This window comes from Sminthopsis crassicaudata, chromosome 3 (assembly GCF_048593235.1).
Source record: "Sminthopsis crassicaudata isolate SCR6 chromosome 3, ASM4859323v1, whole genome shotgun sequence".
Lineage (NCBI taxonomy): Eukaryota > Metazoa > Chordata > Mammalia > Dasyuromorphia > Dasyuridae > Sminthopsis > Sminthopsis crassicaudata.
Window position 1 is genome coordinate 238,925,845 of NC_133619.1, and position 14,049 is coordinate 238,939,893.

At 36.5% G+C, this 14,049-nt stretch overlaps 1 protein-coding gene across 2 annotated transcripts in view; it reads right to left on the reverse strand.

Annotated features, from left to right (window-relative positions):
* The window catches only part of LOC141561120 (uncharacterized), a 113,990-nt gene that overhangs the window by 39,090 nt on the left and 60,851 nt on the right, over positions 1-14,049 (reverse strand). For both annotated transcript variants that reach the window (XM_074300246.1, XM_074300245.1), the window contains exons 30-38: positions 13,302-13,380; positions 10,714-10,768; positions 10,176-10,244; positions 9,780-9,836; positions 7,950-8,064; positions 4,810-4,888; positions 2,222-2,276; positions 1,684-1,752; positions 1,287-1,343 (exon numbers count right to left, since the gene is read on the reverse strand). In XM_074300246.1, the coding sequence (XP_074156347.1) occupies positions 1,287-1,343; positions 1,684-1,752; positions 2,222-2,276; positions 4,810-4,888; positions 7,950-8,064; positions 9,780-9,836; positions 10,176-10,244; positions 10,714-10,768; positions 13,302-13,380 (635 nt within the window). The remainder of the gene's footprint in view (positions 1-1,286; positions 1,344-1,683; positions 1,753-2,221; positions 2,277-4,809; positions 4,889-7,949; positions 8,065-9,779; positions 9,837-10,175; positions 10,245-10,713; positions 10,769-13,301; positions 13,381-14,049) is intronic.

Genomic DNA, 14,049 nt, shown 5'->3' on the forward strand with positions numbered 1-14,049 from the left:
ATTGTAAAGTCAGCCTCTGCTATGCATGAGGAGAAAGGCTGAATTCCTTAGTGGCAAATGCCCAACAGTGAAGTAAAGCAGTGGAGGAGTCCTGGTAGAGAAGTAAAGTTCCTAGTAGTGAAACCCCAACAGAGAGGCACAAAGTCTGGTTAGGGAAATAGGTAAGGATAAAAAGAAGGTTATTCTGGAAGTGGATATCATCCCAGCAGGCAGAGGCTTGCTATGCAAGGATGGCATGTTAGCTCTTCTGCAAGGTTTGAGATTAGAATGGCCAGTTTTTTAACAGAAGCCTTTGGCTACAAGCCTGGGTCTGCTCCCCTTCCTGATGTGGCAGTGGGCAGAGTCTGAGCTGGAACTGAATAGAAAATCATCAATTGAATAAGATTGGAATCTCCAGCTCCTGATTAAAGGAATACCACCTAGATAACAGAATGAACTGTCTCTCTTGTTTCCCTCAGGTGAGGTCCCAAAGTCCTAGGGTCCAAGGAGAATCTCCCCTTCAAGGGGTTGTAGATTTTCGTGGTCCCTTCTTCACTATCAATTTATTTAGGGAAAATCTATTTACATTCAAATTGCCTCTCTAGCTTCCATAAGGTTGAGAGAGTTTCAAAGAAATGGTGACTCTGCCTTTCAGGAACATAGAACCCAATCAGGAAGTGGAAGAAAAGAAAACCATTACAAGACAACATTTAATTACCTTAGAATCGAATTGAATTCCCTTAGAATAGAATAACTTTACAAATGAAAATGAACAGGAGAATATGAATCCCCTTTAAATTTGATACTTCAGGGAGCAATCATGGAGATGTTGGAATTATTCTTGAAGGAAAGATGAGCTTTGCAAAAGAAAAAAATGAGAGCTCTGGCATTCTGGGAGAAGAGCAACATGTGGGATGTGATAGTGAGACAGTGAAAGGAGATATTTGGAAAAAGTCAGTAAGAGAGAGTGAATGCATTATGAAGTGTGGAGAATAATACCATGGCAAGTAAAGGTGGAAATAGCATATTATTCATAACTTCCAATGTCCAGTTTTTTAATGTTGGTAGGGGGATACTGGGAAGTTTCTGGACACTGCCAAGTCAAAAAAAAAGAGACTGTGCCCTGAGAGGCTCATTATGGAGGAAACCTATAATGTCATATCCAGATATGGCTCTTACAGGACCATATTAAGGACGTAAGTAGTTTTTTTCATAAAAGTTTTCATAAGGATTCAATCATGCATTTTTTCAGTACAGTATCTTCTAAGAATTTATATCTGTTTTAGCATTTGAACTGTCAAACTTACATTTTCTATCATGGAGGGTGTTGTTTCTGGTTGATGTTTTGTAACATTTTCTTGTTCCTGCAAGTAAAAGAAAATGATAATAAAATTTCAAAAATTAGAATATAATAAAAATCTGGAAATTATAAAATATCTGAAGCAGAATAGACTGCAATTTTTTTTTTGTTATAAGGCTCGCGTTTTACATTACTCTTTCTTTGTTTGGTTTCCTTTTTTTTTTTTTTTTTTTTAAGAAATGCCAAGCCCATGTCTCTGTGCTAAAGAATAATGATTACTAATTGGCCAAACCAAGAGAAGCATATTCTAAGACAGACCTGAAATTTCATGAATTCTATGTTGTATATGTGATCACATTGGGAAAGGATTTTTTAAAGAGTTATTTTCTTTTGTTCCAACTCACAGTATTTTTCTTTTCCATCTCTACAATTTGTGCCCCAGATGTACCACACAAGGTGTAATTCATTGGCCACTGCAAAGTCAAGAAAGAGACCCAGTAGTTAAAAGTCAAAATCCAGCAACAAACAAACATTAAGGAAGTATCTGTAAAGGGTTAGAGGCTCTACAGGGAGCTGTTGAGACAAGAACAAAGTCTGAAATTCCCCACAGGAAAACATGACAAGAACTCAATGAGAAAACTGGGAGAAGGACACAAATCATAGATTAAATTTTCTAATGTTATTGATCCAATTTACTTCATTCTCCTTCATCCTGGGAAGAATAGCCTTGGTGCAAAAGCAACAGGAAACATTGAGAAAAGAAGAAACAATTCCACCTCTTAAAGTTTACTGATGTCACACATAGAACAAGTTTTCTATGGCATACAATTTGAGAGGCCTAACATGTTAGACCTGATGTGGTCCCAAGAAGTCCTTTTCTCCAACTCCCACACCTGACATTACCTTTGTAGTACAAGCTAATTCCCTAAGAAAAAATTTTACCTTTGGGGTCTTTTTTGTCCCTTTTGGATGCTTTCTCATTCTCTTGCCAATTGTTCTGAAACCCAAAGTGAAGAAAGAAGAGCAACATTAATAAACAATTAAGGGATCCTCATAAAAATCAAGCCAGATTATGTGTTAGAATTGAATAAACTGGCTTGCTTAAAATGTGTGTTGACTGACCAAAGTCAGATAATTCCCAAAGTGTCCCCAATATTGTCCAGACACTTTTCAATAATCCCTCACAAATATTTCTGAGCATTAAACTCCCCACAAAAATGCACAGAAACAATTTTATAGTCAAATAGAGCTTAAAAGAGCTCAGGCTTCAATCACCCTAGTGTGGGACAGGATCACAATAGTGTCATTAGCTAAGACAGTAGAGACTCAGCCTGGGAAAGTCAGGAGAAGCCTTTGATTCAGCAGCACTTCTCCAGACTTCTCCAACCTTGGGCAGCAGGAAAGTCCTGGAAAGTCAGCCAGCAAAGTCTGTCACACTTGGGTTTGAGAGCAGCTCCAGCAAACCAGGAGCTTTGAGAGCCACTGAATGAACAGTATCAAAAACAGCAGCACCTGCAGCTGCAGCAACACAGGTGACTTCTGCAGGTTAACCCAGATAAGGCACTCAACAACTCATAAGGAGTAGAGTACAGGTGTCTCACTGCTAGCAATGATGCAGGGTTCTGTTGCTTTTCCCATCGTTAGGTGTCAGGTACAGTACTGCTTCACAGTACAGGTTTGTGGGGAGGAGGTTCAAAAACCCCAGAAACTTGAGATATCACACCTTCCCCACTGGAAACAGAGTCCTACTTTAGCCAAGAGCCAAAAATGGAGTGATACACTGGGAAAATAAGCATAAGCCAGAAAAAAGATCATGACCATAGAAAAGTTATTACAAAGATGAGGAGGATCACAATGCAGAGTCAGGAGGGTATTATAAAGTCAAAGTACTTATAGCCACAGGTTTCAAGAAAAAAAAATAATTTTGTCTCAGGCCATGAGAGAGAGATCAAATTGCTTTTGAATGTCAAATAACAAAATTAGAAGAAAAATTGGGAAAAAAAGGAGAGTGATGACAGGATTAACACAAAAAGATCATGAGAAGAAGAATTCCATTAAAAGAAAAATTGGTCAAATTGGAAAATTCCTTAAAAATTGCAATTGATACATCCAGGGAAAGGGCTGTGGGAATTATGTGGACCACAACATAGTATTTTCACTTTTTTATTATTGTTTGCTTGCATTTTTTATCTTCATTTTTTTATTTTTGCATCTGATATTTCCTTTTCAACTCGACAATTGTGGAAATATGTACATAAGGGTTGTCATGTTTGCCCTATATTGGATTACTTCCCATCTACTGGAGGACATGAAGGGAAGGAAGGGAAAAATTTGGAACACAAGGTCTTTATATGGGTGATTGTTGAAAATTATCCCTGCATATATTTTGAAAATAAAAAGCTTTAATAAAAAAAGATCTATTGTGGGAAATAGAAATGGCAAGAAAGAAAATTATGTAGAAATTTTGATACACAGATAATTTTGCTGTAAATATTGAGAGAGTTAGGGAATTATTTTAATCAAAATACCTTTTGGCCATTCAACCATTTCTATTAAAAGTTTGCTTGAAATGAGAATGATGCCAAAAAATAGGGTAAAAAGAGCTCACAACTTCTTTAATGAGGAACTAAATTAAAAAAATATACAAAAATAAAAAACTGATGCAAGCAACTCCTTAAAAACAGAAAAGGTTAAATGTTAAAAAGATGGGTAAAACTCTGAAAAGTAGAAGATTGTCAAAGCCAAATGGAATATTGAGGGAGCCCGAGTTGCTTTTGATCAAAATATCTTTTTGTACTGTTTTTTGGAATACAATCGTCCAAGAATACTCTGAAGCATCTATGCTGGACAATGCTGTCCATACCCAGAAAAAGAACAGATTATGATTGAATTCAGACACAAGTCCTTTTTTAATTATTCGTGAGTGTTTGAATGAGGGAGGAGAATTCTATCACTTCTTTCCCAACATGGCATTTATAGAAAGGTTTTTCATGACTTCACATATATCATTTTTTGGACATGAAAAGAAATTTTCTTTCTCCATTGTAGTGATTTCTTCCATAATTAACTCCAGGTTGGATAACACTGTAAAAATGCCCCAAACAGTTTCTGATAATTGAATCCAACACACAAATGTGTCTGCTAAAGACAGAATTCAATGGATTCAGTGTCATTCTAGCCCCATTTACTGATACTTAAGTAACAGGTACAAATTTTAGTCCCATTTCCTGAAAATGAAATAACAGGTGCAAATTAAGACAAAGTGAAGATCAGCGCCCTTTGACTGTGGGCAAAAGTGGGAGACCAATGATTTGAAGCCAGGTGCCCATACTTGAGTGCCCATGCTCAGAACTCATGATTATCTACATTGGGAGAGAACTATTGAAATAGAGAAGAGTCAGTGGACATAGATAAAAGGACCCTGAGAATAAAAAAGTTGGAAAGGTGCTAGCTAATCAGTTTAAAACATGTAGAAACCAAACAATTTTATTCCCTCCTTTCCTGTTATCCATTTACAATACTGATCTTACCCATCAAAAGGGGGAATCCATCTAGTAAACATTTTCTTGTGGGACCTCTCAGAAGTTGTTGCAATCTCGTGGTCATTTTCTAGAAATAAGAATAATTTGGTGTGAAAACCTCTGGAAATTATTGCATCAGCAACAGCTCACAGCAACCTGTTCTTGAGTTGTAAATATTAGACACTCATCTTTATAGTAGAAGCGAATATGGTGATCACTATGAAGAGCAGTGTATTAGTCTGAATTCCAGGAGTCTCCACTCCAGGATCAGTGAACTGTTGTAATGAAGCTTTCAGCATCTCATTGATTTCAGTAAACTGATGGCACATTGGAATCAAATGACGTCTCCAGTTTAATCAAGTATTAACCTCAAGACGTCTTTCCAGGAAATATTTGCCACTTCCTCTACCAAAAATAATACAGGGTTTGCAAACGTCAAACATGGCTTGTTCATAAAAGAATCAGCTGAACTCTAACTTGATGCAGTTTAAGGTACTTTTTAGAGGCACAAATCAAACAAGGCCCAACAAAGCAAGAAAGGCTAGGGAGGTATTTCCTGATCCACATTCATGCTTTCTCCTAAGCTTAGCTTTACAAGCCTAGACTAACTTTAAAGGACTTAGTCAATTCAATAGTGCCCCAAGGGAGAAAAGACTTATTTTAGAATGAGTCTTATCAGAAGGTTGTCTCCAATGGTTAGAACAGGTATACTTGATATCTTTCTACATTTGATATACTAACAATTATGTATCTCTATTGAAGATGGCCTAATATCATTAAAAGTAACAGCATTCTTCCCTGAGCTCTTCCTGGAAAGATTTATTCCTGACAGAGAAGAAAGACGTTTTCAGAAGAGATGTGCTAGGGCAGAGCCCAGGGAGTGGAATAGCATCGATTAATAAGAGCTAATAATAAGAAATAAGGAAGAAGTAAATGGTAGATGGGACTGAGACTCTGGGCAACAATAAGGGAGCAGAACCATCTAGGTGGTGTCCTGCCCTATGACAGAATGAGGAAAGAGTTTTGAGTCAGGAGTTCCTTTCATTGACTCTATGAATTCTTGGTCAAATATTCACGGGGACCTGAGGAGGGGACATGCACCTGGATGGAACATTCTGAGGAGGTATTTGTTTGCAAGCCCTTGTTTGTATAATCACATGGCAGGAAATTCAGAAGCAGACAGTAGCTTTTGCACTCTGACCCTTACAACTTAATGGTTCTCAGTTTTCTATTAAGGGTCCTTAACAGAATTTCCATATGTTAAATAAACCTTAAGTTTGTAATGGAATAACCAGATCTGAAACGGTTCTGTATAGAGTTTTCTAAGGTATAAGTCTAGTATAAGTCTACAGGGAACCAAAGACAGCTAAAAATGCAGGTATGTGGCACACAATAAAACCGGGGTCAGGAACTTGTAGAATCCAGATACTAATTTTAATATTCATGATTGGGCTGAGGCAGAATACTTGAAAGGTTACAGGTTTCAAGCCTGAGTTATTTATAGCATTTTCAAATATCCTAATACGCAAGACCCCCTAGAACATTGAAAAAAATTCTCAACAGGTCCAAAGTTCTGACCGGACAATGCACCCTAACGTATACACACTATGGCCCCAATACATCATATGAAATGAGAATTGAAGAGTAGAAATCTGGAATAATGCTAATCTAAAGCTCTGTGATAGTGACAGGAATGCTCAAGAAACACATCCAGAAAAAGGACACGCAAAATATGTACTGGAATGAATGACACAAGAATTCATGTTTGTATTCAATAAAATGCTAGGATCACTTTGAAAATCTAGTCACAGCTTAGGAAGTATGTCAAAGAATTTTAGAACAAAAACAAGAAAGCAAAGAAGAGCTTTGAAATAATGTAGAAGAGAATGAAGCAGCATGGAATATGAGTTATACAATGGTATTCCAGAAACAATGTTAGAATAGGATAAAGTGAGGATCTTTCCATGGGATAAGGAGAAATAGTGGAATAAAGTTTCTAGAGCTCCAGAGAGCAAAAACTTCAAACCCTCATAAAAGAAAAAAAAAACCGATTGAGGAGAGAAAATTGAAAAACTACTGGACTACCCACACAACCATGGGCAGCAATAAAATAGCCTTGACATGTTACTACAAGAAATTATACACAACTGTCTAGGTCTTTCAGAATTAGTGGGAACAGCAGAACTAGAACGAATTTACTGGGAAAACATTGAAATGCACCAAAAGCATAAATGTTTCTAGAAACATTATAGCCAATACTCAAAAATTCTGGGTTAAAAATACCTGTCCATCAATCTACCTGTATATCTGTAAACCTCTCAGTGTGCATGTGTATGCTTGTAAGTAGACATACGTTTAAAATACATCTCTTTGTATACATACTTATATGTCATATGCTAATATGAATAAAATATTTGAGTGTCTGTGAATATATGTAAAACTCAGCACATTCTCTCACTCTTTTCCCACTTTGCTCTGATTTCTAATGGTTTTAAATGAGTGGAAGTACAGTTCCATATTCTTATGAAGAATTTAATAATCTTATTGACTAAAGTTTAGCCTGTCATCTTTGAATATTGATTTTTTAAGAATCTATTTCTCCTGCTTTCTCTCTACAGATAACAAAGAAAAAAATATTAGATGATAATAAGAAATTAAAATGAGAAGAGAACAAGGATGAGAAAAGAGGAGAAGAATAAAAATAAAAATACAAAAAGGAAGAAAAGAAACAAAGGAGAAGTGGTGAAAAGAATTGCAAGGGAAGGGAAAGAAATTGTTTTATAAATTCGGTAAGAAATTAACCAAATGCATTTATGTGAGATAAACAAGCAAAAAGGCTTGCTTAAGGAATGTCTTTATATATTAGTATGAAAATCATTGTAAGATCTTAAGGGAAGAACTTTAAAACAAAGTATTTCTTTTAATATGTTTCTTACCAGTTACTTTATTTTGAACAACTTCACATCAAAACTGAAGAACATATATTTATGCGCATTGCCAGACTCAATCAACATATCCATTTTTAATTAAGACAGTCATCATTCCTACTTTCTCAGGTTGTCTCAGTTTGATTCCTTCAATCCCTTTTTTAGAAACCTAAGTAATCCTCAATCTCTGCACCAGCTATGTGTAAAATCACTTAGTCTTACCAGGATTTGAATCATCGTTGCTTTCTAGTCTGATGTCTTGTTCTTGGTCCAAATTTCTCATTGAGCCATCGTTTTTGTCATTTTTTTCTTCTTTTGTGAGATTTTCCATTGCTTCCTACGTATTTTGAAATACAAAAGTTTTTTTCCTTTCTTTGACAGTTATTTCAATTTATATTTCCTACTTATTTTTGGAACTGAGATTTTGAACTTTACAGTAAAAACCCCATCTCTGTATGACCTGCTCTTCAATGACCACCCTAACTGATGAGGTCTACATTTAGGGTGGCCAGGGACCCAAATGATGAGATTATTCAGAGAAACAAAATGAGATTAGGATTCCTGCTGGTCAGGGATTAAATGATGAGGTCTAGTGGCAGGTTCAGGGTTCAGGGAACCAAGTGGAGAGGTTTGGCTCCCCTACATCCCCTTGAGATTGAGTGCATGGTTAGTGAGTTTTGGGAACCCCCCTTCTTGTGATGTAAGAATTTTTGTAAAGTATTTTCTGAACCCAGAAACCTAGAGTTCTAAAAGGTTTATTATCGGCATTGTAAAGTCAGCCTCTGCTATGCATGAGGAGAAAGGCTGAATTCCTTAGTGGCAAATGCCCAACAGTGAAGTAAAGCAGTGGAGGAGTCCTGGTAGAGAAGTAAAGTTCCTAGTAGTGAAACCCCAACAGAGAGGCACAAAGTCTGGTTAGGGAAATAGGTAAGGATAAAAAGAAGGTTATTCTGGAAGTGGATATCATCCCAGCAGGCAGAGGCTTGCTATGCAAGGATGGCATGTTAGCTCTTCTGCAAGGATTGAGATTAGAATGGCCAGTTTTTTAACAGAAGCCTTTGGCTACAAGCCTGGGTCTGCTCCCCTTCCTGATGTGGCAGTGGGCAGAGTCTGAGCTGGAACTGAATAGAAAATCATCAATTGAATAAGATTGGAATCTCCAGCTCCTGATTAAAGGAATACCACCTAGATAACAGAATGAACTGTCTCTCTTGTTTCCCTCAGGTGAGGTCCCAAAGTCCTAGGGTCCAAGGAGAATCTCCCCTTCAAGGGGTTGTAGATTTTCGTGGTCCCTTCTTCACTATCAATTTATTTAGGGAAAATCTATTTACATTCAAATTGCCTCTCTAGCTTCCATAAGGTTGAGAGAGTTTCAAAGAAATGGTGACTCTGCCTTTCAGGAACATAGAACCCAATCAGGAAGTGGAAGAAAAGAAAACCATTACAAGACAACATTTAATTACCTTAGAATCGAATTGAATTCCCTTAGAATAGAATAACTTTACAAATGAAAATGAACAGGAGAATATGAATCCCCTTTAAATTTGATACTTCAGGGAGCAATCATGGAGATGTTGGAATTATTCTTGAAGGAAAGATGAGCTTTGCAAAAGAAAAAAATGAGAGCTCTGGCATTCTGGGAGAAGAGCAACATGTGGGATGTGATAGTGAGACAGTGAAAGGAGATATTTGGAAAAAGTCAGTAAGAGAGAGTGAATGCATTATGAAGTGTGGAGAATAATACCATGGCAAGTAAAGGTGGAAATAGCATATTATTCATAACTTCCAATGTCCAGTTTTTTAATGTTGGTAGGGGGATACTGGGAAGTTTCTGGACACTGCCAAGTCAAAAAAAAAGAGACTGTGCCCTGAGAGGCTCATTATGGAGGAAACCTATAATGTCATATCCAGATATGGCTCTTACAGGACCATATTAAGGACGTAAGTAGTTTTTTTCATAAAAGTTTTCATAAGGATTCAATCATGCATTTTTTCAGTACAGTATCTTCTAAGAATTTATATCTGTTTTAGCATTTGAACTGTCAAACTTACTTTTTCTATCATGGAGGGTGTTGTTTCTGGTTGATGTTTTGTAACATTTTCTTGTTCCTGCAAGTAAAAGAAAATGATAATAAAATTTCAAAAATTAGAATATAATAAAAATCTGGAAATTATAAAATATCTGAAGCAGAATAGACTGCAATTTTTTTTTTGTTATAAGGCTCGCGTTTTACATTACTCTTTCTTTGTTTGGTTTCCTTTTTTTTTTTTTTTTTTTAAGAAATGCCAAGCCCATGTCTCTGTGCTAAAGAATAATGATTACTAATTGGCCAAACCAAGAGAAGCATATTCTAAGACAGACCTGAAATTTCATGAATTCTATGTTGTATATGTGATCACATTGGGAAAGGATTTTTTAAAGAGTTATTTTCTTTTGTTCCAACTCACAGTATTTTTCTTCTCCATCTCTACAATTTGTGCCCCAGATGTACCACACAAGGTGTAATTCATTGGCCACTGCAAAGTCAAGAAAGAGACCCAGTAGTTAAAAGTCAAAATCCAGCAACAAACAAACATTAAGGAAGTATCTGTAAAGGGTTAGAGGCTCTACAGGGAGCTGTTGAGACAAGAACAAAGTCTGAAATTCCCCACAGGAAAACATGACAAGAACTCAATGAGAAAACTGGGAGAAGGACACAAATCATAGATTAAATTTTCTAATGTTATTGATCCAATTTACTTCATTCTCCTTCATCCTGGGAAGAATAGCCTTGGTGCAAAAGCAACAGGAAACATTGAGAAAAGAAGAAACAATTCCACCTCTTAAAGTTTACTGATGTCACACATAGAACAAGTTTTCTATGGCATACAATTTGAGAGGCCTAACATGTTAGACCTGATGTGGTCCCAAGAAGTCCTTTTCTCCAACTCCCACACCTGACATTACCTTTGTAGTACAAGCTAATTCCCTAAGAAAAAATTTTACCTTTGGGGTCTTTTTTGTCCCTTTTGGATGCTTTCTCATTCTCTTGCCAATTGTTCTGAAACCCAAAGTGAAGAAAGAAGAGCAACATTAATAAACAATTAAGGGATCCTCATAAAAATCAAGCCAGATTATGTGTTAGAATTGAATAAACTGGCTTGCTTAAAATGTGTGTTGACTGACCAAAGTCAGATAATTCCCAAAGTGTCCCCAATATTGTCCAGACACTTTTCAATAATCCCTCACAAATATTTCTGAGCATTAAACTCCCCACAAAAATGCACAGAAACAATTTTATAGTCAAATAGAGCTTAAAAGAGCTCAGGCTTCAATCACCCTAGTGTGGGACAGGATCACAATAGTGTCATTAGCTAAGACAGTAGAGACTCAGCCTGGGAAAGTCAGGAGAAGCCTTTGATTCAGCAGCACTTCTCCAGACTTCTCCAACCTTGGGCAGCAGGAAAGTCCTGGAAAGTCAGCCAGCAAAGTCTGTCACACTTGGGTTTGAGAGCAGCTCCAGCAAACCAGGAGCTTTGAGAGCCACTGAATGAACAGTATCAAAAACAGCAGCACCTGCAGCTGCAGCAACACAGGTGACTTCTGCAGGTTAACCCAGATAAGGCACTCAACAACTCATAAGGAGTAGAGTACAGGTGTCTCACTGCTAGCAATGATGCAGGGTTCTGTTGCTTTTCCCATCGTTAGGTGTCAGGTACAGTACTGCTTCACAGTACAGGTTTGTGGGGAGGAGGTTCAAAAACCCCAGAAACTTGAGATATCACACCTTCCCCACTGGAAACAGAGTCCTACTTTAGCCAAGAGCCAAAAATGGAGTGATACACTGGGAAAATAAGCATAAGCCAGAAAAAAGATCATGACCATAGAAAAGTTATTACAAAGATGAGGAGGATCACAATGCAGAGTCAGGAGGGTATTATAAAGTCAAAGTACTTATAGCCACAGGTTTCAAGAAAAAAAAATAATTTTGTCTCAGGCCATGAGAGAGAGATCAAATTGCTTTTGAATGTCAAATAACAAAATTAGAAGAAAAATTGGGGAAAAAAGGAGAGTGATGACAGGATTAACACAAAAAGATCATGAGAAGAAGAATTCCATTAAAAGAAAAATTGGTCAAATTGGAAAATTCCTTAAAAATTGCAATTGATACATCCAGGGAAAGGGCTGTGGGAATTATGTGGACCACAACATAGTATTTTCACTTTTTTATTATTGTTTGCTTGCATTTTTTATCTTCATTTTTTTATTTTTGCATCTGATATTTCCTTTTCAACTCGACAATTGTGGAAATATGTACATAAGGGTTGTCATGTTTGCCCTATTTTGGATTACTTCCCATCTACTGGAGGACATGAAGGGAAGGAAGGGAAAAATTTGGAACACAAGGTCTTTATATGGGTGATTGTTGAAAATTATTCCTGCATATATTTTGAAAATAAAAAGCTTTAATAAAAAAAGATATATTGTGGGAAATAGAAATGGCAAGAAAGAAAATTATGTAGAAATTTTGATACACAGATAATTTTGCTGTAAATATTGAGAGAGTTAGGGAATTATTTTAATCAAAATACCTTTTGGCCATTCAACCATTTCTATTAAAAGTTTGCTTGAAATGAGAATGATGCCAAAAAATAGGGTAAAAAGAGCTCACAACTTCTTTAATGAGGAACTAAATTAAAAAAATATACAAAAATAAAAAACTGATGCAAGCAACTCCTTAAAAACAGAAAAGGTTAAATGTTAAAAAGATGGGTAAAACTCTGAAAAGTAGAAGATTGTCAAAGCCAAATGGAATATTGAGGGAGCCCGAGTTGCTTTTGATCAAAATATCTTTTTGTACTGTTTTTTGGAATACAATCGTCCAAGAATACTCTGAAGCATCTATGCTGGCCAATGCTGTCCATACCCAGAAAAAGAACAGATTATGATTGAATTCAGACACAAGTCCTTTTTTAATTATTCGTGAATGTTTGAATGAGGGAGGAGAATTCTATCACTTCTTTCCCAACATGGCATTTATAGAAAGGTTTTTCATGACTTCACATATATCATTTTTTGGACATGAAAAGAAATTTTCTTTCTCCATTGTAGTGATTTCTTCCATAATTAACTCCAGGTTGGATAACACTGTAAAAATGCCCCAAACAGTTTCTGATAATTGAATCCAACACACAAATGTGTCTGCTAAAGACAGAATTCAACGGATTCAGTGTCATTCTAGCCCCATTTACTGATACTTAAGTAACAGGTACAAATTTTAGTCCCATTTCCTGAAAATGAAATAACAGGTGCAAATTAAGACAAAGTGAAGATCAGCGCCCTTTGACTGTGGGCAAAAGTGGGAGACCAATGATTTGAAGCCAGGTGCCCATACTTGAGTGCCCATGCTCAGAACTCATGATTATCTACATTGGGAGAGAACTATTGAAATAGAGAAGAGTCAGTGGACATAGATAAAAGGACCCTGAGAATAAAAAAGTTGGAAAGGTGCTAGCTAATCAGTTTAAACCATGTAGAAACCAAACAATTTTATTCCCTCCTTTCCTGTTATCCATTTACAATACTGATCTTACCCATCAAAAGAGGGAATCCATCTAGTAAACATTTTCTTGTGGGACCTCTCTGAAGTTGTTGCAATCTCGTGGTCATTTTCTAGAAATAAGAATAATTTGGTGTGAAAACCTCTGGAAATTATTGCATCAGCAACAGCTCACAGCAACCTGTTCTTGAGTTGTAAATATTAGACACTCATCTTTATAGTAGAAGCGAATATGGTGATCACTATGAAGAGCAGTGTATTAGTCTGAATTCCAGGAGTCTCCACTCCAGGATCAGTGAACTGTTGTAATGAAGCTTTCAGCATCTCATTGATTTCAGTAAACTGATGGCACATTGGAATCAAATGACGTCTCCAGTTTAATCAAGTATTAACCTCAAGACGTCTTTCCAGGAAATATTTGCCACTTCCTCTACCAAAAATAATACAGGGTTTGCAAACCTCAAACATGGCTTGTTCATAAAAGAATCAGCTGAACTCTAACTTGATGCAGTTTAAGGTACTTTTTAAAGGCACAAATCAAACAAGGCCCAACAAAGCAAGAAAGGCTAGGGAGGTATTTCCTGATCCACATTCATGCTTTCTCCTAAGCTTAGCTTTACAAGCCTAGACTAACTTTAAAGGACTTAGTCAATTCAATAGTGCCCCAAGGGAGAAAAGACTTATTTTAGAATGAGTCTTATCAGAAGGTTGTCTCCAATGGTTAGAACAGGTATACTTGATATCTTTCTACATTTGATATACTAACAATTATGTATCTCTAT